General features: G+C 48.5%; 10 protein-coding genes across 10 annotated transcripts; 3 read left to right on the plus strand and 7 right to left on the minus strand.

The window, feature by feature from the left end:
* Nucleotides 1-28: 28 nt before the first annotated feature.
* On the minus strand, nucleotides 29-1,505 carry BHQ10_005914 (uncharacterized protein; the record flags this gene model as incomplete). The annotated part of the gene is made up of 3 exons (XM_040878442.1): nucleotides 29-328; nucleotides 378-1,307; nucleotides 1,362-1,505. The coding sequence occupies 3 exons, from the start codon at nucleotides 1,503-1,505 to the stop codon at nucleotides 29-31; spliced, it is 1,374 nt and encodes a 457-aa protein (XP_040734418.1).
* An 895-nt stretch (nucleotides 1,506-2,400) lies between these two features.
* On the minus strand, nucleotides 2,401-3,354 carry BHQ10_005915 (uncharacterized protein; the record flags this gene model as incomplete). Its single annotated transcript, XM_040878443.1, has 5 exons — nucleotides 2,401-2,513; nucleotides 2,573-2,720; nucleotides 2,770-2,949; nucleotides 3,133-3,240; nucleotides 3,325-3,354. The coding sequence occupies 5 exons, from the start codon at nucleotides 3,352-3,354 to the stop codon at nucleotides 2,401-2,403; spliced, it is 579 nt and encodes a 192-aa protein (XP_040734419.1).
* Nucleotides 3,355-3,741: 387 nt separating this feature from the next.
* Nucleotides 3,742-4,486, plus strand: BHQ10_005916 (uncharacterized protein; the record flags this gene model as incomplete). The annotated part of the gene is made up of 3 exons (XM_040878444.1): nucleotides 3,742-3,826; nucleotides 3,884-4,272; nucleotides 4,331-4,486. 3 exons carry the CDS (start codon nucleotides 3,742-3,744, stop codon nucleotides 4,484-4,486), a joined length of 630 nt encoding a protein of 209 aa, XP_040734420.1.
* Nucleotides 4,487-4,775: 289 nt separating this feature from the next.
* Nucleotides 4,776-6,314, minus strand: BHQ10_005917 (uncharacterized protein; the record flags this gene model as incomplete). Its single annotated transcript, XM_040878445.1, has 1 exon — nucleotides 4,776-6,314. One exon carries the CDS (start codon nucleotides 6,312-6,314, stop codon nucleotides 4,776-4,778), a length of 1,539 nt encoding a protein of 512 aa, XP_040734421.1.
* A 455-nt stretch (nucleotides 6,315-6,769) lies between these two features.
* On the minus strand, nucleotides 6,770-9,332 carry BHQ10_005918 (uncharacterized protein; the record flags this gene model as incomplete). Its single annotated transcript, XM_040878446.1, has 4 exons — nucleotides 6,770-7,329; nucleotides 7,381-9,040; nucleotides 9,098-9,247; nucleotides 9,315-9,332. 4 exons carry the CDS (start codon nucleotides 9,330-9,332, stop codon nucleotides 6,770-6,772), a joined length of 2,388 nt encoding a protein of 795 aa, XP_040734422.1.
* Nucleotides 9,333-9,830: 498 nt separating this feature from the next.
* BHQ10_005919 (uncharacterized protein) lies at nucleotides 9,831-12,628 on the plus strand (the record flags this gene model as incomplete). The annotated part of the gene is made up of 5 exons (XM_040878447.1): nucleotides 9,831-9,950; nucleotides 10,015-11,970; nucleotides 12,023-12,102; nucleotides 12,164-12,313; nucleotides 12,367-12,628. The coding sequence occupies 5 exons, from the start codon at nucleotides 9,831-9,833 to the stop codon at nucleotides 12,626-12,628; spliced, it is 2,568 nt and encodes an 855-aa protein (XP_040734423.1).
* A 497-nt stretch (nucleotides 12,629-13,125) lies between these two features.
* On the minus strand, nucleotides 13,126-15,917 carry BHQ10_005920 (uncharacterized protein; the record flags this gene model as incomplete). The annotated part of the gene is made up of 9 exons (XM_040878449.1): nucleotides 13,126-13,169; nucleotides 13,225-13,907; nucleotides 13,972-14,234; nucleotides 14,292-14,360; nucleotides 14,452-15,076; nucleotides 15,135-15,345; nucleotides 15,403-15,446; nucleotides 15,646-15,691; nucleotides 15,764-15,917. The coding sequence occupies 9 exons, from the start codon at nucleotides 15,915-15,917 to the stop codon at nucleotides 13,126-13,128; spliced, it is 2,139 nt and encodes a 712-aa protein (XP_040734424.1).
* A 2,358-nt stretch (nucleotides 15,918-18,275) lies between these two features.
* On the minus strand, nucleotides 18,276-20,018 carry BHQ10_005921 (uncharacterized protein; the record flags this gene model as incomplete). Its single annotated transcript, XM_040878450.1, has 1 exon — nucleotides 18,276-20,018. The coding sequence occupies one exon, from the start codon at nucleotides 20,016-20,018 to the stop codon at nucleotides 18,276-18,278; it is 1,743 nt and encodes a 580-aa protein (XP_040734425.1).
* A 2,208-nt stretch (nucleotides 20,019-22,226) lies between these two features.
* On the plus strand, nucleotides 22,227-24,446 carry BHQ10_005922 (uncharacterized protein; the record flags this gene model as incomplete). The annotated part of the gene is made up of 1 exon (XM_040878451.1): nucleotides 22,227-24,446. The coding sequence occupies one exon, from the start codon at nucleotides 22,227-22,229 to the stop codon at nucleotides 24,444-24,446; it is 2,220 nt and encodes a 739-aa protein (XP_040734426.1).
* A 143-nt stretch (nucleotides 24,447-24,589) lies between these two features.
* Nucleotides 24,590-27,748, minus strand: BHQ10_005923 (uncharacterized protein; the record flags this gene model as incomplete). Its single annotated transcript, XM_040878452.1, has 3 exons — nucleotides 24,590-25,479; nucleotides 25,535-27,630; nucleotides 27,681-27,748. The coding sequence occupies 3 exons, from the start codon at nucleotides 27,746-27,748 to the stop codon at nucleotides 24,590-24,592; spliced, it is 3,054 nt and encodes a 1,017-aa protein (XP_040734427.1).
* Between the last annotated feature and the right edge of the window lie 233 nt (nucleotides 27,749-27,981).

Below are 27,981 nucleotides of genomic sequence, written 5' to 3' on the forward strand. Positions count from 1 at the left end.
ATATACATATATGCATCTATATATCTACTTAATCTTCATTCTCACCCCTCGACAGCAGCGCAGAACCCCTCAGATCTTCCCGCTGCAGCTGCTCCTGTTCCAATTCTTCATCCTCTTTACTCTCCTGATTCACAATCAGAAACGACGCAAACACAATCGTCGCGCCAATCCAATACAACACGCCAGCATATTGGCCCTGCAGGATGATTTGGCCGACAAGGGATAGCGGGATGGTCAGACTGAGACCAACTGTTACGACGAGCGGGGTTGTGAGAAGCATTGCGTAAGCCCAGCATATATCTGAAATGAGAGAAGAAATCGAGTTGATCTGCACATCGTTAGAAATCACAATAATGAGCGCGAAAGGGGAGACATACGAGGATAATAACCCAAATCCGATTCTCGCTCGGGAATGAGAATCTCTCAATATCCAGAACGTGCAGCAGAACAAATCCAGGCCAGAGCAAAAACACATTAAACAATCCCACCAACCCGAAAAAGAGTTGCATGTTGACGCGTGATTCGTCGCCGACTTGCTTTTTCATAACGATCGTGTAGATGCCGTACACAATCGCGCTTAGAGCGGCCATTGCATCGCCGAGAGCAATTTCAGCAGGCGTTTTGCTTGAGTAAGGGTCATCACCGCCATCAGACGGTGGGACATCATCTGGAGTAGTCGATGACGAAGACGATAAATCCACGCGCGAAATGAGAATGACTCCAATCAACGACGCCAAAACGCCCAATGCCTTGCGGAGGGTGAATCTCTCGACACGGATCAGAGCGCCGAAAATCAATGTCCACACCCCACTTGTCGAGGTTAATATCGTCGTGCTGCCCACGGTCGTGAATTGCAGACACGCAATGGCGAAGTAGTTTGCCAGAAACCAGAGCATACAGAACTGCGCGGCCAAGCGCGCAGTCTGGCCTAGCCCTAATTTCCCAGCTGATGATCTTTCTGTTGCTTCATTATTCAAAAAAGTAGGTGATGGCGGCGCCAGCTCGGGATCATGTGCGTAACTACTCAACAACCGCTCTCGTTGATTGTCCGCTTCGCTAAATTCGTCATTCTCGTCTTCGTCTAGCGTTGGTCCCGTCTCTCGCGCATAAGAAGGCGGCTCTTTCATCCCATGTAGATCGAGATATGTGAAGAAAGATTTGAACGACTTTACTTGTGACAATTTGCCTCTGCGCCACATGCGGAAAACTCGTCGTACAATCACAATTATCAGGAATACCACGAAGAAGGACGTGTTGATGTATGTGATGAAAAACGGGTGCGAGTAGCTGTCGTCTGCGAGGATATTCTATTCCGAATCTGTCAATTATCCATGCTGATAAGGGACAGGGACAAAACATACACTAGCCAGGAAGTTCGATGCTGTCCAGAGAAATACCACACACATCAACAGTATGATTCCCATTGTATGTCGGGCCATGCCCCATTTCCGGGGAGTCTGTACCTGTTGCTCGACGGCATAGTGCCGGGCGTCCGTGGGGTCCATTTTGTATGATGAAGTGCTCTTTTCTTTCCCGGTCTGATGTCCGACGAGTCTTGCTCACTCTCTATGATCACCGTGCCGGACGGCTCACCAACAAAGTTTCTAATCCAGTCGTTCCCATGGAAGATAAGCATCGACCTGAAGCAAAGCTCGACCGAAAGCTCGTAGATGCGAGAGGACAACCGGGTCCGTTGTCGTCGTCGCCGGCAACAAATGAGCAAGCAAAGAGCCTATCCTGATCAACAGGAGCTCGGAGGAAATAGCCGTTGGTGTCAAGCTTCAAAGGCCATGATGGGAAAGTAAGTGCTTCCGGCGTAACCGTGAGTCAAGAGGGAGTGCGTTATCCCGCCGTTATCATTCACTAGGCCGATCTAGGTTTAGCTGGGATGATAACATCGGACGGCATGAGTCAGTCTTTGCTCAACTTAGTAATTACATGCAACTAACTTAACTAGGGCAATAATACAAGGTACTAGATGATACATTCCTGCTACATACCGAGGTATCAAAATGTCCCATGCAGTCCTTAATCAAACACTCGTCACAGTAAGTATTATGTATTCGAGTTCGAGCATCGAAGATATGGCAATATATGGAGCAGAAGTAGGGTACATGAAAACGGGGAATATCCCAGACTCCTGAAGATGAAAATAAAGAGAAGAAAGTCTTGGGCCCAAACACGCAAAACATAGACAGACGAAATTGCGAATCAAGTAGCAAACAATAGACATGTCACACGCATAAAATAGATAGACAAAATCGAATAGCACTGGTGAAGATGGATGTAGTCTTTCGACCGTTGGTCGCTATAGACGGGTCTACAAGTAACGGAGCTCGCAGCACAGCGTAGCACTGCCATATGACTGACGTATATTTCGATTTCAAACACTTCCACACTCTAGCAAGCGCAGCCGTCACGATCACTGTCGAGTCGAATGTTGATTGGGTCGCCGAAATCTCCACCGCCGTACTCTTCCGATTCTTCTTGTGCAAGCGCGCTGCGGGCGATCACTGGGAAATAAAGCACGTTAGTATTAGTCTAGACACATTCCTCACATCTATCGGCTTACCCTCAAATGCCTGCTCGACGTTGAGTGCTTCTTTAGCACTGGTCTCGAAATAGGGAAGGTTGCCTTTGGACTGGCAGAATGTCATGGCTCGCTTCGATGATATCATCCTCTTATTCTCTTCCACGTCGATTTTATTACCAATCACAACCTGCCGACGTCAGATTTCAGCCCACAACCGGAATTTCCGTCATACTCACAAACGGAAAGCTCTCAGGGTCCCGTGGGCTTGCCTGGATCAGAAACTCGTCTCGCCAGCTATCGAGGGCTTCGAAACTCTTGGAGTTGTTGACGTCGTACACTAAAACACAGCAATCTGCTCCGCGATAGAATGCGACACCGAGGGACTGGAAACGCTCTTGACCGGCCGTGTCCCAGAGCTATTACAAGAGGCTCAGTCAGTAATACCATTCTCCCAAGCCGAACACACATAGAAAATCCGTAACATGCCTGCATTGTCACCAGTCGATCATCCACAAGTACCTCTTTTGTGAGAAAGTCGGCCCCGATTGTTGCCTTGTAACTAGCGCTGAATTTCTTGTTGACCTGTAGTCCGCACATACATGAGTATGCTGATAAGACGAGAGTTCGTTCTGATTCCGTTCGATAATACGCACATATTGGTTCATCAGACTGGTCTTTCCAACACCACTGTCTCCAAGGATAATAACCTACGCAAGCTATCAGCAGCTGCAACAATAGGACAACCCCTACTCAAATGCAGACGGAGCAGTGCTGTGACGACGGTTGCGTACCTTCAACAAGACCTTCTTTCGTGACGCCATAACTGCAGCGATTTAAATGCGGTTGCTCTTGAAAAACGAGAGAGTGACTGAATGCAACAATTGCACGGAAAATGGTAACAGGTGAACGATTGATGAGACTTGGAAGAGGAACGAGCCTCGTGACGTTGATAGCACGAGGGCGGTGGATGCGGCGGTAACAGGCTGAGGCCCAATCACAGTGTCCGCTCGCAGATTAAGGTACTTACCCAGAGCAGACTAGGCAGGGMCCCCGCCAGCCTGCCGCCTAAACAAATCCGTCCTACTCTGTTCCACGACGACAATCATACTAGGGGGGCATCTTTGTCTTCCGTACTACTACAACTTACTGGGCCTTTGCAGGATGCATGTGTGAAGAAGATCCGTCATGTCTAGGCTGACATACTAGCGATGGCCAACTGGCGAGAGGACTATTATGCGGGTCTAGTGGCTCGTGACGAACGCGAGCAAGCAAACAGCAGTCTCTACGATGCTTGTATGAATGCCCACGCCCGTCATCCAAGACAGCCATGATAATGACCAAGTCCAATAGACACTCGACTCGCCGACCGCATAGCTACCAACGCCGTACTTGTCAACAGGCAGCAAACTCAACTATCTCCGGAGGTAGCAGGCAACCCCGTTTCCCCGAAAAGAGCCTCCACTCCTTCCCAGCAACAACCACAAAACAGTAACACAGGTGCCGGCGCCGCGTCACAGAATGTCCTTCTAGCAGCTAGGGCAGACTTAGCCGCCGCCCAGCGATCCCGCTCTGAGCTTCAGGAACAACTTACCCGCACGACGACGGAGTTGGATAAATTGAGATCCAGGACGCAGCAAGATTCAAGAAGAATAGCGTCCTTAGAAGGCGAGCGGACGCATCTGACTCTTCGGTTGAAAGACCGCGATGAGGAGTTGCGTGGAAAGGCTAAGCTACTAGATGTTCGTGGCCACTCAACTTCATGGTTAAGAGGCATTTACTAACCGGAATATTGTGCAGAGTGTTCAAGATGAGCTAGCATCGCTCAACTTACAGCTCAACATGGCTGAGGATCGTTCCAGTAAATTACAGCGGGAGAATCAGGAATTGATTGATCGGTGGATGGCCCGTATGGGCAAAGAGGCGGACGCCATGAATGAGGCGTCCAAGTTCTAGCATCACTACATCTCTTAGACCAGAATAGACTATTGTTACAATATATGTTAGGTTGATCTTCTAATATATATATATTCAAAAGCGGGTCTAAAACTAGTGTACAAGACAGTCTCCAAAATATGAACATGAAAACCAATCAACACGACAAATCAAGTACTCAAATGTCCAAGAGCCCCAAGTTCCTAGGTAGAATAACATGCTGGCGCAGTGTCCAGCGTAATCATAAAGTGGTATCACAATACAAAAGACATCGTCGAGAAGGTATAAGAAAATGTAAAAAATAATGGACTCAGTATCCCTGACTATCAGCAAACGCTTTCAATCTGGAACTGTCCTTTTTGGCGATAAAATAGGTACCGCCCACATCCGTCCAACTCACAGAGTCGGACCAGTAATTTAGTTGCCGGACGTCCAGAAGATTGATAGGCGAGTTCAAATTTCGCGATGTAATCTTGTGGCCAGCGGGCACGAAGGATTTGAGCGAGACAATCTTGCAGCCTTCCTTCATATCCAAAAAGTGGTTGATTAACTCGTTGTTGAGTTGCGGGGTGAAAGCTTGGTTGTTGATGAGCACGACGTCGGCTCTTTTGAGAACCTCGATAATGCTTTGTTCTGTGAGAAAGTCGCCCTGGACAAGGCGAGTCTTTCCCGGCGTAATTCCCCACAGACGACATCGTGCCTTGAACTCGGCTTGTTGCAAGTCGGCCAAAGTGCAGGCATTGGGCATCATTTCGCACCCCCAGCTCTCGCATCCGATTTCGAGTGCTGCTTGTAGAACCACATTGCCAACTCCGGATCCCAGATCGACAAATACCTGACCGGACTTTAGATGCGTTTCTTTGAAGATGGTGCTAATAAACCGAGGCAAAAGCTCTCCATATACATTATCAGTTCCATTTTCATATTGACGTAGCGAGTCGACTCGGGGCGAAACCGTCCGGGAATAGATCTGCGTCAATATGCGCTCCACAAGAGGTAACTGCAATGCATGCGTTTCGTCTAGATGCTTTGCGATAGACCCGTCGGATACATATTTCTGTACAAGGCGATTGTAGTCGGATATCACTTCTCGAAATTCGTCTTCAGAGGTATGCGCAAAAGCTCGACGAATCCGCCTCTTAATCCCTGTGGACTCGTGGTTGAAGTCGTCAAGCATATCCTCGGGGATATAGTACTGAGAAACCATTTCGACCACCTGAACGATATCGTCGAGTGGCTTGAAATCGTCATTCTCCTTCGGGACTCCCAGTTGGTATCGCTCGCCTCTCAATATACTCGGGTACTGTAATCTAATTTCAGAAAAGTCCTTGTCGGCCCCTTTCTCAAATGCCGGCTTGTATTTCCCCACGGCCTTCGCGGCGGTGATATCTGCTGCATGGACCATCTTGAGGGCCTTGGGCCCATCCTTGGAAAATGCTTCCGCTGACCTTATGCGACGGGCCAAATCCGGTTCGACGCTGTCCCTCAATTTCGTGCGCTTGCGAACTTCGAAGGAGGTATCCGTATCATTTTCGTCGTCATCATCGTCATCGCTCTCGAGTCGCTGGATTGGCGACGGCCGCTTGAGGTTCCGGCGAGAAACCGTGGTTCGAAGTCGCTGCTTTGGGGAGACTTCGCTATTCCGATACGGGGTGCTCGAACTTCGGCTTTTCGCAATAGGCGTAGACCTGACTGGCGGCGATAGGTGAGAATCGGTGGTTCCGGCAGATGACGAGCGTGACTGTGACTGGGGAACGGGCTTTTTCTGGGTGACAACTTTGCGGATTTGAGGCTTTTTGGCTTGCAGCGAAAATCCGTTGCCTTTCTGTAAGTGGTCAAAGAAACCCATAACGTCGATAGCGATGTGCACAGATCAGRCGCGCTGTASGAGCCGGTCTCAGCTCGAGCACGTGGGAAGGGTGGATGAAAGAGTTTGGTAAATTATACTATGAATATGACAACACGGATGTAAAGAGAACGTGAGGAAATGATATACAATAACTGTACAGCGGGGATATAAACATAACTTGTCAAAAAAAAAGAGCGAGATGCAAAAGGAAGAGGCTGATCAGTGATGGCTGAGATCTGAAAAATAGTTCCCAGGGCCAGGGCCGGTGGCGGTTCGGCGGGGGATGGTTACTAGGCAAGTGCCGCAGCCAATCAACTGCGCTGCCCTCGAGATTGTTCCATGCCCTCGGTTTTTTGCTTTCAACGTTGTGCTACTTTACTCTCTAACCTCTAACAGAATATCATGGCATGTACATAGTATTATGCATTTATCCGTCTATATGTGTAGATCTACTTTTAACGCCCCTTCTGCGCCTTGGCCACCCGCTTCTGTGCCCGGATATCCTTCTTCATACGCGAGTCCACAATCTTATACTTGCCCTTGACACCACGGGGACGACCAGAGATACCCCTATTGGCACCCTTCGCAACAACCAGCTTGACTTGCTGCTTGGGCTTCTTCTTGGCTGCCTTGCTCATGAGCTTAGCAATAGCTTGTGCTTTGTCCTTCTCGCTAACACCCTCATCCTCGGCAAGTAGAGCAGACTTCTTGCGCAGCTTCTCCAGTCGCTGGGCAACCTTGAACTTCTTTCGTGCCTTGGCTTCGCGAACCTTCTTGATAGGTCGGGCATTGATCGCTCGCAGCTTCTCTTTGATGGCTGCCGCTGCAGCTTTTGTGACTGGTCGTTGGGGACGGCTATGTTTTCCCTCGTCGTCTAAGAACCATTCGGGCAAGCCGTCTTTATCCCGGAAGGTGAATTTATTGAATCCATCATCTGTCATATCCTGGGCAGTCTTTTCGCCTGTAGCTATTTGTTGCGCAAGAGCCATTGCCTCTGCAGTAATAATATCGATATCTGTACATCGTTAGCATTTTTTCCAAACCATAGAAGCAGTATTAGACAAACCTAATCGACCATCCTTTGTCCGAGGATCATCTGGCTTCTCTATTTCCTCATCCGAAGAACCCCAACCATCTACCTCTTGGTCTTCGCTAGTCGATGGCTCAGCCTTTGATTTGGCGGCAACTTCCTTGGTGGACTGACGTGCTGGCCGATCTTCCATATCAATAGCGCTGTCTTCGTCATCAAGCTCGTCAATATCCTCTAAACCTTCAAATACGTCCTGGTCAAAGAACAAAGATGCCTGCTTTGACAGATTGGCCGACTGAGGTAACTTCGTAGATGAAAGAGACATGTCATCGTCTTCGACATCCGAGCCCTCCTCTTTGTCACTGCCAGAAAAGCCTTCCCACTCCTCTGCTTCGTAATCCTTACGTGCTTTCTTTGCACGCAATTTGGAGTCGCGGTCTTGCTTTTGTTCCTGGTAGGTCTCGTATAGTGAATCGAGCTCTCGTTCAAGTTGATCCTCCTCGTCGTCGGTTTCTTCCTCACCGGAGGACGCTTCCGATTCCCCCTCGCTCTCCAAATCGGCCATCTTTCCCGAGGCGATTTTGTCCGCAGCGTTCTCGCGATTTACAGCTTTCATCGCGAACATAGTACTTTGCCCATCAATACCGGCTTGTTCCATTCCAATATCCGTAGGCGTGATCATATGCATCTGCATTCGTACAATTTCTTTCCGTTTCCTCTCATTCTCCTTGCGTCTCTCTTTCTTCCTTTGCGAATTTTCACTGTCGCGCAGACGTTGAAGCTCTTCTTGAATGGCCAATTCTTCATCCATAGGTGCAACCTCGGCGACTTCCTCAGCCTCTTCCTGGGTTTTCTTTTTCTTGACAACAAGACCAAACTTCTCTCGGACTTTCAGTCGCCATTTCAACAGGCTTCGAAATTCTTTCTTACCAAGTACTCGAAGATCCTCGCAGCATTTTCGAATCTCATCTGTAGTCTCCTCGAGTCTTTCAAGAGTAGCCAAAGCCAAATCCCCAGTAGGAGATTGCTGGAAACTCAGCGTATGATAAGTACCAAGAATGGCAATCGGATCGGTAGTGTTGATGAATTCCGTTACCGAGATTTCTTTATGTTGAGTATAGTCACCTTCTTCGTAACCTTCTCTCTTACGCTTCTTCTTCTCGGGCTCAAAAACCTTGGCTTCATTGTTGGGGGTTGGATCGGCCAATTCAGCAAACACGTGTCGAGGATCCAAGAATTTTGGGTCTAGACGTTTCGGCGCCTTATAGCCACGGCAAACGACGAAGATCTCGGCTGACACATTTCGGGATGACGGGGGTTTGGTGGCTTCGACCGATGTGAAGAGCTGTTTGAAGACCCACAGCAGAGGGTTGTAGTCTTTGGAACGGAAGACTTTGGTGACGAAGGTTCCTCCTTCTCTCAAGAACTCGGTCGCCAACTTCATGGATTGCAACACCAATTCGGCTTGAGTGAAAGCATCCTGTACCCAAGCTGTACCGACATTAGGCGCACCATCGTGGAGAACTGTATCTGCTTTCAAATGCTTGACGTGAGATCGAAGGGTCGAACGACATTTATCCGTGGTGATGTCGCTTTGGAAACTGATGACTCGGGGAATAGGCTTAATTGGAGCGAGATCGACACCGACAATAAGACTGCCGGCTGGCATACATTCTGCGGCGACTTGACACCATGACTAGGTAATTTTCGTTAGCATCGTAGCAACAACAAGCAAGGGGAAAAAAAAACTTACTCCCGGAGCCGCACAAAGATCGAGAAGAACTTTGCTCTTTTCAAGAAAGCCGTATTTTTTGTTAAGCTGGATTAACTTGAATGCAGCACGAGCTCGATAACCCTTTTCTTTCGCGAGTTTATACCATTTATCCAAACGACCTTTGCCGTGCTGATCAACAAGTCATTAGCGAAGATGTTCAGATGATTTGTGATACAAATGAGTTATGAGTGCGAACCTTCTTCTGGATCGCCATATTTACCACCCAATAATCGAATATAAGGCAGGCGCCACAGGGTTATGGGTTGAGGTCGTCAAGATGCCTCTTGCCAAACGATCAAAAAAAAAATCCTTATCGACCTGACTAGCTCCTCTCCACTTGCAAAGGAAAGCACACTTAATTCCAGGCTTGGCAATGCTAGCCTCTTTGGGAAATTGAATCACGTGCCATGGCTTGGCACTTGGAGCCTCGGTCGAAGCCGCAGCCTAGTGCCTGAGTGCTGAGGCAGAAACGGCTAGCACCGAACTTTTGGTTTTTGGTGGGAATCACGGGGGCCATGATCGGTGACATCAGCGCCTGGGCACAGGCTTGATTGGTTGGCTGGCTGCCTGGCTTGCTGGCACAACATACGCCTTTGACTCTTTCACAACTCGCCTCTACTATACGCCGTGACTTGAGCTACAAGCTACAGCATTTTCATATAATATAGATCGTTCTTCTAGTGATGTTTCTTTCGTCCTTAGATTCAGCTCCATGGGACCTCGAAAGCAGCTGAAGTCGACACCCGCGGCCACAGACCCGAGCACCCCAACGTCCAATTCGGAACCGACTCAACATAACGGCTTGACGTCGCCCAAGCGAGCCGGTAAATCGGTATACATTTTACCAATATCCATATTGCAGTGAGATTCTTCAGACTGACCCGGATCATCTTTAGGCCTGGACGACCAAGACTTGGCCGCATGGCAGGAAGGCCGCTGCTGTGACAGAAGTTGCTCGGGAGAGCATTTCTGCCGCTGGAAACATAGCCTCGGAATTGGTCTCTTCGACGACTTCTCTACCTCAACTCCGCAGCCCAAACCGGCCCGGTTCGATACAACTAATAAGAAAGACTGGCGTCTCGAACCGCTCTCTTCCAGCAGATGCTACAACGACGCGTATCAACATCGATTCGAATGGATCAGCCTCAAATTCAGCTGTGAACAAAGGCATAACACAGTCTGGCTTACCGGAAAGCGAGGATTCCAATAAATCGACCTTGAATCAAGATTTTACGCCGATCAAGGAGGACTCGAACGCAGAAGACCCGACTACCACAGATGATACCCAGACAACATCCACTCCTGAAAAAGAGTCAGAGTCTAATGAGAGACCTACATCTACCTGGTTCGGCTGGTTTGGCTTAGGTAGGACATCGACAGATAAGCCGAGCTCGGAAGAGGGCATCATGGGAAAGTCTCCTGATACAATTGGGCCGAGGCCAGCTATCGAGGTGCCTCAACCAGAACCGGAGGCTTCGAAATCTGGCGAGAATGAAACTGAAACAAATAATACGCTTGAAATTGGAATATCACCTAATGCGGATCCGCGAAAGCAAAATGATACAAATGTTCCGACACCACCAAAACGTTCATGGATGCAAATGTGGGGGACGAGCAATGTTAGTCAATCTAAAGACCCTCAAGAAGAGGCCTCAGTAAAGGAACCTCGCATCGAACAAGGCGAGCCTATGGAAGAGGAAACCGCGGCTACGAGTGATAATCAAAGCTCGCTACCTGACAAGGCTCAAGACAATTACTCATCGAAGCGAACATCAGGACCTAGCAAGTCAAGCGGATGGGCCTTTTGGTCAAGGGATGTTTCAAATACAGAGCAGAAACAAGGCTCTGAGAGTCAACAAGAACCTGGTGAATTGATAGTATCAGGACAGCCAAAAGTGCAGTCCAACTCTGAGGATGTTGTTGCTCAGGTTGATAATGCCCAAACACCGACATCAACAATCAAATCACAGCAGAAATCCCCAAGAAAGTCTATTAAATCAGTGGATTACAAGAATGCTAAATCTGCTGGAGTGGTGGAGGATACTACAAACACAACAACGACGGCCGCCCAAGCCTCTGCTGCACAATTATCCGCAAAAGCACAAACATCAGAAGTCACCGCTTCAACAAAGCTCGAAAGCGTGCTCACAAACCAACTGCTTCCTTCCTTCAAGGACACATTTGCTTTACAAGAGTCACCATCATGGCTGCAAACTCTGGGTCGTATGATATATTCTCCGAAAGATTCTGGAAATCGACAGGTCTTTGCACTTCGTGATCCGCCTCGTCCCAAAAAGGCACTAGCTATTGGCGTTCATGGTTATTTCCCTGCCCCATACTTGCGCACAGTACTCGGTCAGCCCACTGGGACGTCTCTCAAATTCTCGACTATGGCAGCCAAAGCAATTCATCAATGGGCCGACAGTCACGGATATCATTGTGATGTGGAAAAGATCGCTTTGGAGGGAGAGGGCCGCATCGCTGAAAGAGTCGACTTGCTATGGAAGCTTTTGCTAAGATGGATAGAAGAGATTCGAAAAGCTGAATTTATAATGTTTGCGTGTCATAGTCAAGGTGTTCCGGTTACAATTATGCTTGTTGCAAAGTTGATTGCCTTCGGATGCCTGGACGCCGCTCGTGTTGGGATATGTGCAATGGCTGGCGTGAATTTGGGGCCATTCCCGGACTATAAATCCAGATTTATTGGGGGATCTGCAGGAGAGCTTTTTGACTTTGCGCATCCGACAACAAAGGTCTCTAAAGATTATGAGGCAGCACTGAAGACGGCATTGGAGTTTGGTGTGCGTATCTCTTATGTTGGCAGCATAGACGATCAGTTGGTTTCTCTAGAGGTATGCTGTCAATTAAGTATATTGCTCTGGAACTTGCTAATCACCCTTCTAGTCTTCACTATTCGTTTCAGTAACTCATCCATATATTTATCGAGCTGTCTTTGTGGACGGACGAGTCCACGCGCCGAGTTTGTAAGTGCAATCCGTCCTTCTCTCGAAACTTGCTTCAACTAACTAAAGATTCTCCTACCAGTCTCTCTCATCTAGTGGGCTTCGCATTAAAACTACGAAATCTCGGCATCCAAGACCACGGTCTCATCCGCGAATTAAGCGCTCCTCTTGTCGGAAGTCTCGTTGGCGGCGAAGGCCACTCCCGCCTCCACGACGAAGAGAACATATACTAGTACATCTCCCATCCCTTTTTTTCAACCGACTTCCAAACTAACACCCGACTAGCACAGCAGTTCAATTCGCCCTCGAAACCTCGACCATCACCTCCCCACCTTCCCTGCACATCCATCGACACAACCTAACCGCCACACCAAATCCATACATCCTCCCCTTCGCACTACGCGGTCTTTTAGAGGAAGACTACGTACGTCACGAACTACACGAAGAAAGCCTTGAGCTCCTCCAACAATTCGATGAGTGGAAACCAGCGACTAAGGTGCTTAGAGACGTCAAGTTTCGGTTAGAAGGGATTCGGTCCAAGCTTTAAGAAATAGAATACTCTTTTTTACCCCCACCTTTTGTGATTGGAAAGATCGATAGCAAAGAAGTGACCCCTTGTTCTACGATTTATGGTTCTATCTTTTTATAGTCAGGAAGTGGAATGTTAATAATGTACATATGCAGTACTACTTCGGATGTCTTAAGTGTAAAAAAGTAGCTTTTGGCATCACTATGACATCAACGTCACATATACCATTTCATCCAATTCTCTTGTATCTAGGGTATTCGCGGAATATACTATGTACATACATAGTAAAGGTACCTGAGAAAAAAAACTCCATATCGTGCATAACCGGAAGGAAAAACAGGGTCACAATACTTTTGTGAAAGATTCGTCAGTATTTCGACAATTATTCAAACGCCCCAGACCATTTTGATGCAAGACTGTCCCGTCATGAAAATTTTAAACCCCTCCCCCCCTCCCTCCGTGTTATATTGGTGTATAAGTATACACAAAATAGATGTGCATGATGGTCGGTCAGTTCAAGGTTGGGAGAACGCCGTGTGGATCGCTCTTTCGATATTTTCTAGTCTAGATTAGCAGAAGGCTAAGAATATGCCGTGCAAGATAGTATGATTTACCTCTCATACCGCTCAGCGCCTCGAAGGCCCTCGAGAAGTTAGAGATAACCCCAACGATACGCTCCAATCCATTACTTAGGCCATCTAGCATCTGCTCTGCCGAGGCTTGGTGTCCTTCATCGTATAGAACGTTGGCGGCGGTGTCTTTTGACATTGCGACCCGTGTCTTATAAACAAGCATTGATAGTGCATAGCTACCTTGCATAGTGCAAACAGCATAATATGGCATAGTGCGTGGGAACTGTGTATGCGGATCCAGTAAACCAGGATCACCAAAAGGTGGATGTCTAGTGGAGTCTCGACGGTTGTCAGTTCGCAGTGATAGGGGATACGGCAAACTCCCAAGCATGTGCGAAATCATCAGAGCCGCTCGAAGGCATATATCTGAAGACTGCTGAGCGCTGAATGGGAACCCGGGACCTAGCCAGCAGTAGTGCGGATGAACGGGTCCAGTACCTGCCGCCGCTGAGGAATCAGATGCTGAACCGCTATATTCGGTGGGCAAGACGTTACCCATAGGGTGGAATTGATGGCATTGGCATTCCAGTGGGTTACCATCGCTGTTATTCGCTATGTGAAACGGATCGTTCACGTCGGAACCTGGATGTGCCAAATCAAAGTGCTTCTTGAAAAAGACAGGAAGGTCGGAGAAGGCTCGAAATTGGTGTATCCTAATCTGTGCACTACAATCATATCAAAAGTTAGTCAAAATCGTTCCCAAGCTATGTTCCCAGTATCGCATCATACCTAGCGAGCTTGATTCTCGACATGGCTCGAATACTTTCAGCTGTAACGAATTCGGAAGCCATGCTCATATCTCCCCCTGGCGGTGGAACGCTAGGTGGAGCATTGGCCTGTGTCATCAAAGACGAAGTCCACGCATCCAGTTGCTTCATCTGATCATATATCCACTGCATATTGGACCGCGCCTTGAGACACCTGTTGAGATCCACGGCAAACTGATTGGAGGCTACGAGAACTTGTTGTGCTTGGAGTAAAATCGACCATCCCTGTGACGTTGAACATTAGGCATATGAGTATTGGTGCGGAGGAAAAATCTGTGGTACCTCTGGATCTGATGCGAATTGAGGATAAGGCGTCGTGAATCGAGTATCGTTAATCATAACAGGAGAAGGCTTCCATAAGTTAGTATCTTCGCATAAACACACCAGTTTTGGAGCAAATACCGTAACGCTCGCGATGGATCCTTGAAGAACACAAAAGTACTGCATTCCACGAATCAGAAATCTGGTGAATAAACAAGGGCTCTTCAGGGTACAGTACAGTCATCCACCATGCTCTCCTCCTGGCTTCCATAAATTCATCCTGCTCAGGGCCGAGCGCATTGAGGCCTAGGTTCATAGCCAAAACCCATGCCTGGCCAGCGCGATACCGCATCTTCATCATATTTCCGCGTTGCGCATATTCGTAAACGGACAAAACAAGTAAAGCCAAAATACTTTCCAGCTCCACAGACGCTTGAGGATGAAACGGCGGTCTATTGATCGTTGGCTGAGTGTGGTTCAGCGCCTGGGACGGATCGGTTACTGAATCAATGAGCTCACCATCAGATTCAACCCTCATCGTCGCTAATCGAGCGTAGGTCTGTGAATATGATCTTCGCAACATGACACTGGCTGAGTCAGGGATGTTGGGAAGCGGAACCAAGGCAAGAATCGCGGATATTGCACAACTGAGGGGAGAAACTGGCCGGTAAGCAAGACTGACTTCGTCGGTTGGAGAGTTTGGATGTGAGCCTGCGTCTTCTAGCGGAAGATCCGGACCAGKCTGTGCAATGCTTGGAGGTAAGATCGGAAAATATGGGTGAATAAATTCGTAGTAAGCATTCAATCTATTTCCGATTCAGTGAGTACCCTGCTTGCTTCCGACCGCTTGTCCGCCAAACTTACATATCTTGCTCACTGCCATACACTCTCACAGTTGGCTGTTTGCCTCCTGCAGCCAATGGGACTTGCGACACAGGCACAGCTGGATGGTGGCCGTCTCCAGGATGGGCGAACATTCCAACAAACATGCCCTGTACCTCGGGGTTGAAGTCGAGATGCCTCAACCCGGCTCCTGGCAAGGCCATTGGTTCGATTTGACTAAACGCGCCATCTGCTAAACATGAAAATCAACTCTGTGCCGATCGTGAGAGCAACTTCTGGATGGGCTTACCTTCTTCGTAATGAGCATTCTGCACAATAGGAGGATCCCAAGGACTAGGTTGTCCCAGTTCATCAGGGTCAGACGGTGGAACACTGGACTTTTTCTTTCGAGGCCCTCCACGTTTGCTGGGTAGATACGAACATGCCCTTCCTTTGGCTGCGCACTGTTGGCGGAAGGAGGTAAATTTAGTACGCGCTCAAGTACGGATGATGAAAATGAGAATGAGATAAAGAAAGAGATGGAAAGACGCACGCTTGAGCAGGGCTCCTGCCCGTCGCATCGTGTGCGGGATGCACGGCTGTCAAGGCCAGGGTCAGATCGTCACTTCCTCAAATGCCGTGTGTTATGGGAAGCCCTTACCATGCCAAACACGCTACCTTGACCGGAGGTTTGGCAAATTTCCTTCGAACAACAGGGGCGTTTCCAGATGGCTGCGAGGTCTCTACCGGCAATTGGGGTTGTTCTTCAGCAAGAAAATGTTGCTCCTGGAGATCTCGCTGATATTGGTTATGCCCTAACACCATTGCGATTGGCACAGGGCTACCTTGATGTCGGGAGTTAATCCCGAAGTTCGGATTTCCAACCAAGGAGAAGCCAGTTCTTTTGACTTTAATGAGGTGTATGTTTGGGTAAAGGTATTGAGACCCCTAAGTCAAGGAGGAGGGGCCGAGTACCGAGCAAACGCCTTGATCGCACTCACGACTTCCATTGATCCGGGTCGAGGGGAGAAGGGAGCAAAAGGCAGCAGAGACGCATAATCGGCCCTCTCTGGCAGTCCCAGTATCAAGGACTGACTTGCTGTGTTCAGGGGGGAAGAACGAAGAGATAGATAGAATATTATGCAGCACCTCTGTTCTCGCCAGAGCTGGAAAGGAGCCAGTTGCAAAAGTTAATCATTGGCGGCATGGCTAAGAGTAAGAATTACAGATGGCTGCATAGCCAACAGAGCATTGGAGGGAAAAGCAAATCCCGATGATTGGGATTTGTTGTCATAATATCGGGATTTGCTTCAAGAGACCGAAAGGGATTAGCGGACACACTCGCCGCCATGATCCACGGTGACCCAGGGACTCCGTCAGCCGTCAGTTGCAAAAAGCTATGTAGGTCTTCTCCTGATTTCCTGCCACTCGTGGGTTCCAGAGGGGTGGGGAGCACAAAAGCATGATGGCCAATCTGTCATGGAGCTTACCGAGCCAGCCCTCTTCAAGGTTTTTTTGGGTTCCCGTGCTCTCGTCTGGCAAGCTGCAACCCAACCTTTTGTCATTGGAAAATCGCGCCCCGCCCTTCAGCCACAATACCCTTGTCTTGGGAGCATTCGCACTAGGGTTTTAGCTTTTTGATGATGAACATCATACGACGAAGAGACAGAAGATGCTTGGGCGGAGCCAATGGCACGCAGCTGCCAGTTCCAAGACAAATCAAAAGATAGATATTAAACCTGGGACACTACCGCTGAGATAAGCATGATGCATTCTAGGCCTTGACTCTTCCATGGGCGCGTGCCGCGCGGCTGTTGTAGTTGCAGAACCGTTTGTGATACATCATCAGCACGAATGGGTCTAAACCTAGGATCGAGGTACCACTGTACCGACGATCTCTGGGCCGATTGCGAGCATTCACGCAGCGAGGCAGCAGAAATCGAGGGGAGGCGTATCACCGACGGATGTAACGAGAAGTCGACTTACTAGTATGGCAGAGAGGGATGGAATAGGAAGTCCGAGCAGTGTGACTGCTTGGATGGAAACGGAAGGATGGGGGGCACTCCAGTGAGCGTGATTAGAGTGATCAGAGTGCTGGGGCGGCAGCTAGGCTCTTGGTCCAGCTAGCGGTCCAGGCCCCAGGCCACAAGGCCACAAGGCCCAAACAGGCCCTCGGGTGTCGCGCCTCAGGCATTCTCAACGGAGCCAGGCATCAAAAGACAGAGCCAGTCATGGGACGCCGTTACGGATTAGTCTCCGCTCGGCGAACTGTCGCCTCTTTGGTCTTTGGATCCCGAAACTCAATTCCTTCATCTTTCTTCTTTTGATCCCTGCCACCGTGCCACACAGTGCACGCACACGCTCCTATCGAGTCCCACAGGCCCTCGGTGAGTCTGCCCCCATTCCTGGTCCTGCGTTAACAGATCGCCCAATTGCCATTTAACAATGACAAGATTTTTCAGCTCACTGACTAATCCACTTCCAGGCTCTTCGCCCTCTCACTACGACCCTCACCATTCGCCTAATTCGTGCTCCATGCCGTTTGTCACCCAGGAACATTTTCTGTTGTGGAATCTGGATAACGGTCACGAGGCCCGAGCGTTGCGATAATCTCCGCTAGCCCCTTGGGGGTAGCTTTCGCCGTTGATCGCGTTGAAGAAACTTGTTACGGGTTGATTCCGAGCTGCTACGTGCGTATACTCTCCCAACCAGACTCTGTACATGGTATGTACGTAGTCTCACTAGACTGTACCTTCTGAAACAAAGTTAACGCTAAGCGGACTGCTTTAGGACGAGAGGGGAAGGTCAAAAGCCATGTGCCATCATTTGCTGCATATTCACGTCGCAGCTAGCTACTCGTTAGTGCTGATTATTTTAGCTGAGGCTTAGCAAGCGCTCCTCCAGCACATGGCTTCTGAAACAGACGGGGGGCGATCATAGTATCGTGGTATTTAGGTTATTGCTGCGTAGTACGTACTTTAATTTATAATGTTGCGTTTTTGCTCCCGCCAAGCAGTTTCGCGTCATTAACACTAACTTTCCCTTCGTAACCGGGAAGGTTCAAGCTCACCATGTCAGTAATATACGCATGGCTTTCCTATATAATTAGGATCAAGTAGGAAGAATGCTTCCATCTATCGCATCTATGTACAATATGTGGACAAAATATAGTTAGTTTATTAGTTATCGGCTGCCTCCGAATTCTTGAGGGATTTTTATTCCCGGTAGATGGCGGACGGAATCCCAGACGCTGTCTGGTACCTTGACAGGGATCTTGTGTCCTCTAAGAGTCTCGTCGATCAGCCATAGACCAACCACAAACTCTTCGCGTGATAGCATGCCGATCTCTGAGCGGTCGACTAGGTTCCATATCAACTCCAGAGTGTGAGCTGGTAAGCGACTGCGCGACCATATATCGCGCACTACAAGGTGCACTACCAGATCCGCCGAAACCAGAGTGTGTGCAACATTGGGAAAGATTCGGTGAATTACACTCTCTGGGGGGACCCACAGCCCCTTATTTGCAGCCCACACCCCTTCATATCGTTTGCGGGCTGCTTCGGTAACTTCTTGACGCCATCGCTTGCGATCACCTTCATGGTGCTTATGAGGATGGTGTCTTATCAGATGGCGTCGACCTGGACTTTTATTGTCCTCAACTTCGGGTTTAGGAGGATCCCTTAAAGTTTGTCGTAGCCCCTTAGGAGGACTGGGCGTCGTGCGATGGTCCTTCTTTAATATATCTCCAGGATGCAGAATTGAGCGCGATCGCGATCGGCGTGGTGGAGGCAGCGGTGGAAGTGCACTGTACGGCGACGGTGCACGCGATGAAGCTAATGAAGAAGCAATTATCGCATCCGCTAAGGCTTCCTTCGTCATACCCGACTGTCCATTTGCATTTCCAGTGTTTTGACGGCCGGGCGTAGTGTAGTGGCTACTGGAGCTTGCCACTTCATCAGCCACTGAATGAGCACGTGAACGGCTTATACTGGTAGTCTCTGACTGGTTCGTTTCGCGACTTGCTGTATTCCTGTTTCCAGAAGTCTGCGACTTCTTTGCTTGAGCATCATCACCTAGACGCGGAGGTTTTGTGGAAGGTTCAGGTTGCAAATATCTGTTATTGCTTGCTGGCTGTGTCAGCTTAGGTTTGGTAGCAGGCGGTTGTGGTTTAGATTTAGTTGTTTTGGGTTGAAGTGTCGGATCTCCTTCGATCGGTGAGAGAATGGCCTCGTCTGCATTAGGGCCTCGGTCCTTTGCCGGAATACCCGGTAACTCTGTTCTCCCAGATTGTAGACGTCCACTGGTTGAACTTGCTCTTTCTTCCTCCAAGCTACCCGCCAGGGGCCGCGCGACAATCGAACTTCTGCGGATAGGGACTGGTGCATGGACGGATCTGGAATTTTGGACCGACAAAAAGTCGGGCTTCGGTGCCGGCGAGATAGCTTTTTTTCTGGAAGCGGTGCTACCAGTCATTGCTCTTCTAACTGGAGAGACCGATGGATAAGCAGGAACAGCCTGCGGTGTTSGAGCCGATGATCTCAAAGCTGCCATTTGCGCAGCTTGCATCTGAGGGGTATCAGATCCAGGGGCATCAGCGCCGGCTCTATTCCGACTGAGTCGCGACACGGTACTTCCAGAGAAGACTTTTATCCTATCCATGACAAGACCAGCCTCCGGCATCTCCGATACGGGGTCGGGTTCGGATTCATTTGCACGTCGTGGAGAACGAGACGGATCGGATTTGGTAGGGTTGCGTAATACGTCTCTTGAGCTCTGAGCACTTAGAGAAGTTTCGCGATTTGGTGAGCGGGCATTGAAAGCCATGTTTGCACCCTGAAGGGCGGTGGAGTTCAACATCGCATTGCCAGTGGGTTGCCGAGACATCCGTCGACCGTCACGGACGACGGTCTGGATACCAGCGCTCATGGACGCATGCAGCCTTTTGTTTTATTTATTCCATATGTGCGCGTCTCCTGGTTCAAGGGAATTCTGATGTTCTTCACTGTTGGGCTTTTCGGAATTGTTGGGTAAGCAAGTGTCAGCTGAAAGACGATCGGTAACGGCACTGATTCTATCGACGAAGTTGTAGCTGACGATATTGCAAGGCATGCGTTTTCGTAGATATAGGTTCTGGCATATAGGCTCATAATTAGTCTATACCATGGTAATGAGAGTGATGTCGATAATGAATGTCGTAAAGAAGTTGTTGTCTGTCCGGAGTACGGACCACGCAGGTGGGTCATAGTCATCAACATTCAGCAGGAAGAGACTATCAGATCGCTCGCGCGGGAAGCACGTGTTCTGCTACTTCTTCCCGGCAGAACTTCCAGACTGATATTGTCTTATTTGAATTTTCAAATATTCTCTCCCATCATTGAAGCAGCAGCAGTCTCTTGGTTCTGGCTCTCATCGCGGACGTCATGACAAATGTGGATCATCGTCCATCTAGTAGCCCTAAAAATCAGGTGTCAAATAACGCTGCGGGAGTGGATTCGGCTAAAATCGTAAGAATGTTCCCTATAGTCGTATCTTGGTGAGCATCACCTGCTGATCTAAGGCATCTTGAAAAACTTCACAGCGATTTTGCGCCGGTGTCTACGAAAGCCTTAAATTGATCTTATTGCAGCCTCCATGCGATGGTCCGCATCTGCGTCCCAATGATACCCCTGGAGCTACAGCACCAACAGTACAAATCGACCCCAGGCGGTGGCATGCCGGCAAATAGGACGAGGAAAAGGCGCTTTTAACCGATGTGGAGTAACGGTCTCCCCTATCCACAAAGGTTTAGCCAATAGACACCTTGGTTAGCTGTACACCAATGCACCTTAATGATGGTAAAAAGGCAAGGGTGCTGTGTGATTGGCTTCTGATCTCACGGAGGACAGTCAATTTTACAACAGACAGACCATGCGTAGGCGGTGCGGAGAAGGGCAATCGGCAATTGTCTCGACGTCCAGAGTATATMCCTGCCGCTACCCCAGATTTTGTCCCCCGCGACTCCAAGTGTCGGTTAAGGCGTGAATCACGGCCTCAACATTTCTTGGATGTTTTGTATTTTTCAAAAGAAAGGATTGAATAAAATTATCCGCAAGTCTCCAGCTTGAAATGCTTCATTCAATGCTTGTACAACCTGACTAGGTTTTCACTCGCATGTATCGCGGCTTTTCAAGATCAAAAGTGATCACAACGTTCGCGACGAATCCGTTTAGAGCTCGACTGTCGGATGCAGGATAGTGCTTTATGGATGCTCAAGAGAGCTCCCAGCGCCGAAAGGCAATGTCTTCTCCATCGTCTTCGACCCCGAGATGTTCTATATGCGATGTAACATTCAGAAGACCAGAGMATCTGAAAAGGCACCTTCGTAGCCACACCAAAGAAAAGCCTTTTCGATGCGCCCAATGCAGCCGCTGCTTTTCAAGAAGGTACGATGCTTGTAAGTCGAGTTATTTTTAGCTGCTAATTATTCATAGTGATACCCTCTATCGACATGACCAAAGTCACCACGCACAGAGCATAGAAGGGGGACTTGACCGTGTCCATCGTATCACGGTCAAAACATTCCGGGCTTGTTCGCAATGCGCATCTGCTCGCGTCCGATGTAGCGGTGGTGAACCTTGTCACCGATGCCAGAGTCGTACGATCAGCTGCCAATACCCAACAGAGCGACGTTCAAAAAACAAAAGTTCCGCGGACTCGCCTGAAAAATCGGCCGGCGTCATTACTAAAGCTTGTCCAAGAGGGAAGAAGTCGGTCACACAGCAGTCTAACACGGATACACCCAAGCGGCAGGCCTCTACTAGCCTTCAAAGCCCTCGATCTCAATCGATCGACCAACAAATCCAATTCCGCTTCATCAATTATAATACAGCATCTCAGACACGGACATCAAGTAACGAAACAGAATCTAGAAGACGGAGCCTTGCGAATAGCCACGGAGATATTACGATACTTAATTTTCAAGATCAGCCTGAAAGTCCAAATGTGCAGGCTCAGAACAGTCCACAAATTTCCTATACGACAAGTCCGTCTGGAACAGGTCCTACGAATAGTACGGCCGTTTTTCCTTACAGTATGACGGATCATCTTCTGTCGGAAGAGAACCCTATGGATCAGTTAAAATCTCCCGCAACTACGATGCCTCTCGATCTTCCACAGCCGTCCACGTTAGACTTGCCGATAGCGCCAGAGCTGTTTGATCCAGTCGAGGATTTGGGCTTAAATTGGCTTCCAATCGATATCCTGAAAGATATGAATGCACCACTGCCGATGGACCCAAATACTACATACAACGCGATGAATGAATGGTGGCTGGATGGATTGAACGCCAAAAGTGACTGGATGCAGCCTGCCACAAGCGTGGGCGACATACAGTTACTTGGCGGGACAGAACAGCCTGGTTCAATTCCTTACGCGGCTATACCGAGACCTCACTCACTTGGCAATTCGTCGCAAGATAGATCCCCGTCCTCTTCGTCGAGTGACGATGCCGCATTAAGTTGTGGTCAATACTATGTGGATGGTGAAGGCGCCCGCCTGACAAAGCAAAAGCGACGAAAGAACGCGCATTCTGACCAAGTAGAAGAGTCAATTTCTTCTTTTTTACCCAAACAACGCCCAAGGTTGGTTTTTCCAGACATGCATGATAATCTAGTGCAGGAGATACATCAAAACGTATCTGCCACAAAGCAAATATCAACCAACAAATATGAAAGACTTATTGACATGTTCAACAAATTATGTCGCTCTGAGACCTTGTTCGCAGCTTTTGAAACCACTACTTTCCCAGGAGCAGATCTGCTAGCTTTTTTCGTTTCCAGCTATTTGGATGAATTTCAGCCAGTCTATCCAGTCTTTCACATGCCTACTTTCGATCTAGAGCAAAGTCATTGGATCTTGACGCTTACTATGGCAGCAATTGGATCCTGTCTTATCAACACACCGGAGACGGCAGACTATGCTTACCCTCTCCAAGAATTTGCACGTCGAGCCATACTTGTCGAAAAGGATAAATACAACACTGGAACAAAGCCTATTTGGCTCATTCAGGCAATGCTTTTGAATTGCATTGGCCTTTATCACGGCGTTGATAGTCAAGCCAAGGAATATGCTTCTGGTACTTTGAATGACCTGGTACGGTTTTCTCATCAAGAGAGACTTGTTTCAAGCGGACAATTGAACAGGACGATTGGTATTTCATGGAGAGACTGGATCAATATCGAAACAAGACGAAGAACTGGTTATCTAATTTGGCTTGTTGACAGTACTTTGGCTTACACTGCCATCAATTTTCGACCACTATTCAGTCTTCAAGATGCGCAAGCGCCCCTTCCTTCACACGAAAGCGTATGGGATGCAATGTCCGAGGAAGATTGGGAAGCCCAATACCATGGTGACAATGTTTCTCTTCATTCAGCCATTGAGGTTTTATTCATCGAAAAGAGATCGATTCCGAACATTTCTGAGTTTGGTCATACTTTGCTTCTTCACGCCCTGTATCAAAGACTATGGGAAGTGAGCGATTACTTCCAAAGCCCGCTTACATGTTGGAACCCCAATGCTGCAAGACAACCGCGCGAAGCAGCAATTCCTTCAAGCCCAGTATGGCTACCAGGAGTCCCAATGTATTCCAAGTGGCGTAACAGTGCTTGCGACTGTCTAGATACACTTCACTGGCATGCCAATGGAACAATAGCGAAGGCAGCTGGATTTGAGCATTCTACCGTCCTACATTTGCATGCGGCACGAGTTGTGCTTCTCGTACCATTTCGAGAAATCCGAGATTTGGCCACGGCATTGGCCAACGAAACGCTCCCGTGGGATAACAGACTCGAGCGCAACTCTGACTGGCAGCATGCCTGGCGTTGGGTGATGCATGATCAGTACAAAGCTCGGCTATCTATGATTCATGCAGGTTCAGTATTCTGGCATGTCCGTCGCTATTCAACGAATGCATTCCACGAACCAGTATCTGTATTTCTGGCAACTCTAGCTCTATGGGCGTACGGTATCTGTAGTTACAATCCATGCGCACGCCTCTCACAAACGACAGCCTTACCAGCAATAGCTGGACAAGACCAAGCCGAATACGACGCAACCCCAACATTTGTCCACCTCGACCGGCCCTGCGACGACGAAATTGTGCAACTCTTTGTCCGCGAAGGTCAAGCGATGAGAGGTAACATGACCGGTGTAGGAGATATATGTAGTCCTCAGGGACCATCGAGGGTTCTGAAGGAAGGCATTCGGATCCTGTCGGGCTTGGCTTCGACATGGGGGATTACGCATGAGTATATTGATATCTTGTCAAGATTGAGGGATCGCACGTCGCTGCCTATGACGGCTGTGACGGGGTGAATGTGTATTATGTGCTCAAAGTAACAGTCTTTGCTATTTTATACACGAGACGCAAAATTATGCAAAAGTATCATTCAAAATATCCTACTTTAACCCTGCTTCATGCCGAGAATTCTGAACAGATTGAGTCAGCTTGATATATTTCACAAGGGAGGTGATCGAAAATGGTGGGGAGAGTGGAACATACGATCCTCATCCAACAACGTCTTCTCCTTCCAGCTCTGTCTAATCCATTCCATACTAACGATATGCGGGACTTTCAAGCCGCGATCAGACATCTGTTGTTGCGCGATAGTCTTGCGTATGTTTGCGATATCGTCTTTCGCTGAATCCGAAGAAGCGACGATGATGTGTGTAGGGAAGTTAGCTGTTGATTGGTGACCGCGTCCCTTGGTGGTTTTACTAGAGTCGATTTCCCATTTGTCGACAATGTCGGCGCCTCCAAATTCAGTCATCTTTCGAGCGAGGAAGGTTCGGATCTGGTGTGAACTATCTGACGAGTCTACGGACTCATGGAAATGTATGGTTAATCCCTTGAAAAGCCAACCCGGCGGCGTGGTTCCTTCCTCATGACTTCGCTCAAAAACAGTTTCTGAAATCTCGTGAATCTTGTCATCATCTTCGGCCAATTGTTGCTTCCCAGGTTTCGCTGTATCTAAAATGGTTCTAAGCTCTTCAGGCGTAACGTCTCGCGCATAACTGTCATTATAAACATCGACGTTATTAGAAATCTCATCTCGTCTCTCCTCCGTCGTGAAGAACATATGCCGTGGCTCCAAGGGTAGAAGATACGACGATAAATGTCGATCAATCTCATTCTGCCTGATGCAGTCAAGCAGCCAGTTTGGTCGGATGATATCATCGCGCGCACTCTTTTGTAAAGATGCGACTTTGACTGTTCGACGATCTGCGATGCAGACTGTGCGAGGCGCAGCTGTGTTTGTTTGATAGATTTTTCCGCCGTTAGATTTGACTAATTGCTCTAATTCAGCTTTGGTCTTTTTCTTGGACCCGTTTGTGTCGGTCATGATGACTAGTGACTAGGTCAGCAAATATTAACCCAGAAATACTGGAATGGGGGAAAATACAAAAATTCATTTTATCAAACACGTTCCCAGATGAACCTGCATATTCTACCTTCGCATCCTCATCATAACCCGCGATAGTCAAAGGTTTTTTTGTAGATGTCTTAACCCGCTTTCGGCGCGAGTTGTCGACTGTAAACTCTTTCTCTTTCTGCTCTTTCTCCACGTTGGACTTTAGGTCCAAAAACTCTTGAACAGATAATGCGCTCTTCCAGTCTTTGTCCATCCGCAGCTTCTTGAATCGCGGAAATCGTAAAGTCAACCCAATACGAAATTCTTCACTGACCGAGACAGATGCAGCTTTCACGCAAACTACGACTGATTCATCCGGCCGAATCCATTCATCGGGTCTTTCTTTTTGAGAGGCCTCCCCACCCGCTAATTCGATAAATTCAGTTGGTGGCCTTTTCGGATTCCATGGCTTCCATTTTCCGTCTGTGTGATGGCGGATATTCGCATAATCGGCCGCAGTAAAGCCACCGCCAACTTTGCAGAATGAATAACATTTCATTGAATTCGATTCAGTGGGATCATCTACACGCAGGCCACATAGATAACTTGAAAGACCACCTCCACGTTTCCCAGACCCATAATAACCGCCAATGATAACGAGATCGAGAGCCTCTCCGAATTCAGTCATATACTCGGGTTTGACTTTCATCCAGTCATCGTGACGTTCGTTCAATCTATAAGGAGACCGTGGGTTCTTCAACACCAGTCCCTCAGAGGCTTCTTCGACCACTCGTCGAAGAATAGGTTCAATCTCAGCGGCGGTGGTAGCCTCTGTATATGGGTGTATCTCGAACCTTCGATGAACAGGTCTTATAGCCTTTTCGATGGCATTGCGACGGTCTCGTAGTGTATAGCGTGTCAACTCCCTGTCATTCAGATACAAAATATCAAAGACCCTAAGTAACGGGCGCGGTCCTTTTGCATTCGGATCTCGTTGTACGGCCAACGCTGCCGTTTTCAACGTGCCGAATGGGACTGGTGCATCTTGCTCGGGGTCCCACGTAACCATTTCACCGTCCAAAATGATATTATCGACCCCATCAACAAACGCATCTTTTAAGTGTCGAGTAAGAGAGCCATTGGGGTCAAAAAATCCGTTTCCATACAGATATGTATAATCCTTGGCCTTGCGTGACCAGAAGCAAAACTTCTTGCCTCCCTCGACTGAATTGTCTGTTTCCATGTGTAGCTGCATCCGCTCGCCATCGAGTTTCTCTTCAATCCAGAACGTGGGATCTTGCTCTGTTCCCCGCATTCGTTGTACCATCTTTTCGAAAGAATGCATCTGAAACTGCGCCAACTGAGGTTGGAAACATTGCATCAGTGATACGCCACGCTCATCCCCCTCTAGCCGAATATTCGGATCATGCAATTCCCAACAGACACGTCTCAAACTGCTCGAAATACTGAAAAGTTGCTCAGCGTCCGGATGCCACACGTCGAAAAATGTTCGCTCTGTAGCCCCAACCTTCATCTGTCGCAGGATGATACGGATCAGCCACATGAGCTCTTCTGGATTCATGCGCCGATAAAACTCAGCCAAGATTGGCAGCTGCTGGTCTTCTTTGGAAGCGGAAGACAGCTGATCCAGGCGTTCGTTGACCTCTTCGATACGCATATCGCCCACGTCGGTCCTCATCGGTCTTCGCGATAAGACTTCATAGCACCGACCGGCGAAATCGCCCGCCATACGACTGGTCGCACTTTGGCCGGGAAGTTTCCAGTTCAGTAGATTGAAGCCATCTTCGGAATTCTTGTCAATTTTCATGATTTTCACGAGCAGTTTTCCAATGACTTTTTCTTTCAGTCCGTACATGGCACGGTCACGGTCCTTGTCGGGCACAATAAGACGAAAGGCCGGGTAGATATCATCGCCGACATCTTTGCGCCAGCGAGAGATGAATCGCTGGATGATATCCCTTCTCCGCTCCTGCGGATTGAGACTGGAGGGTCCATGAGGTCCAACTTTTCTACGAGCTGGACCTGTGGCGGGCTTTTTCTTGTTGTCGTTTAATGGATTGAAAAGGTCAGTCAGAAGATGATGAAATAAAAGAGTGGGCGAATGATTGCGAGGTCGATTTGGGTATCTATATCGGTTGGTAAGTCAAAATCATTTAAGATGCTGTGCTTTGCTTACTTCTCGTCCAAGTCCTCGTCCAGCGGGCCCGCATCGGGGATCTGGGTATCGCCATCGAACTGACTCATTTTAAAACATGTACGTAGAATAGACAATGAAAGAATAAAGGCTGAATTTTACCTGAATGAAGGATTACAACTTCATGTTGACTGTGATTCATGATAGGATGAGGAGACGAAGAGCCTCATGGAGACTAAGCTGACGAAGCTCCCTGATTGGTCAGCTGCAAAGACTAGTCCAGGCAGCTGTAGACATGTGATCACCTGGGAATGTCATTGTGGCCTCAGGCAGAAATCTCCCC

The sequence above is a fragment of the Talaromyces amestolkiae genome (genome assembly GCF_001896365.1).
Source record: "Talaromyces amestolkiae strain CIB chromosome Unknown scaffold10.1, whole genome shotgun sequence".
Classification (NCBI taxonomy): domain Eukaryota; kingdom Fungi; phylum Ascomycota; class Eurotiomycetes; order Eurotiales; family Trichocomaceae; genus Talaromyces; species Talaromyces amestolkiae.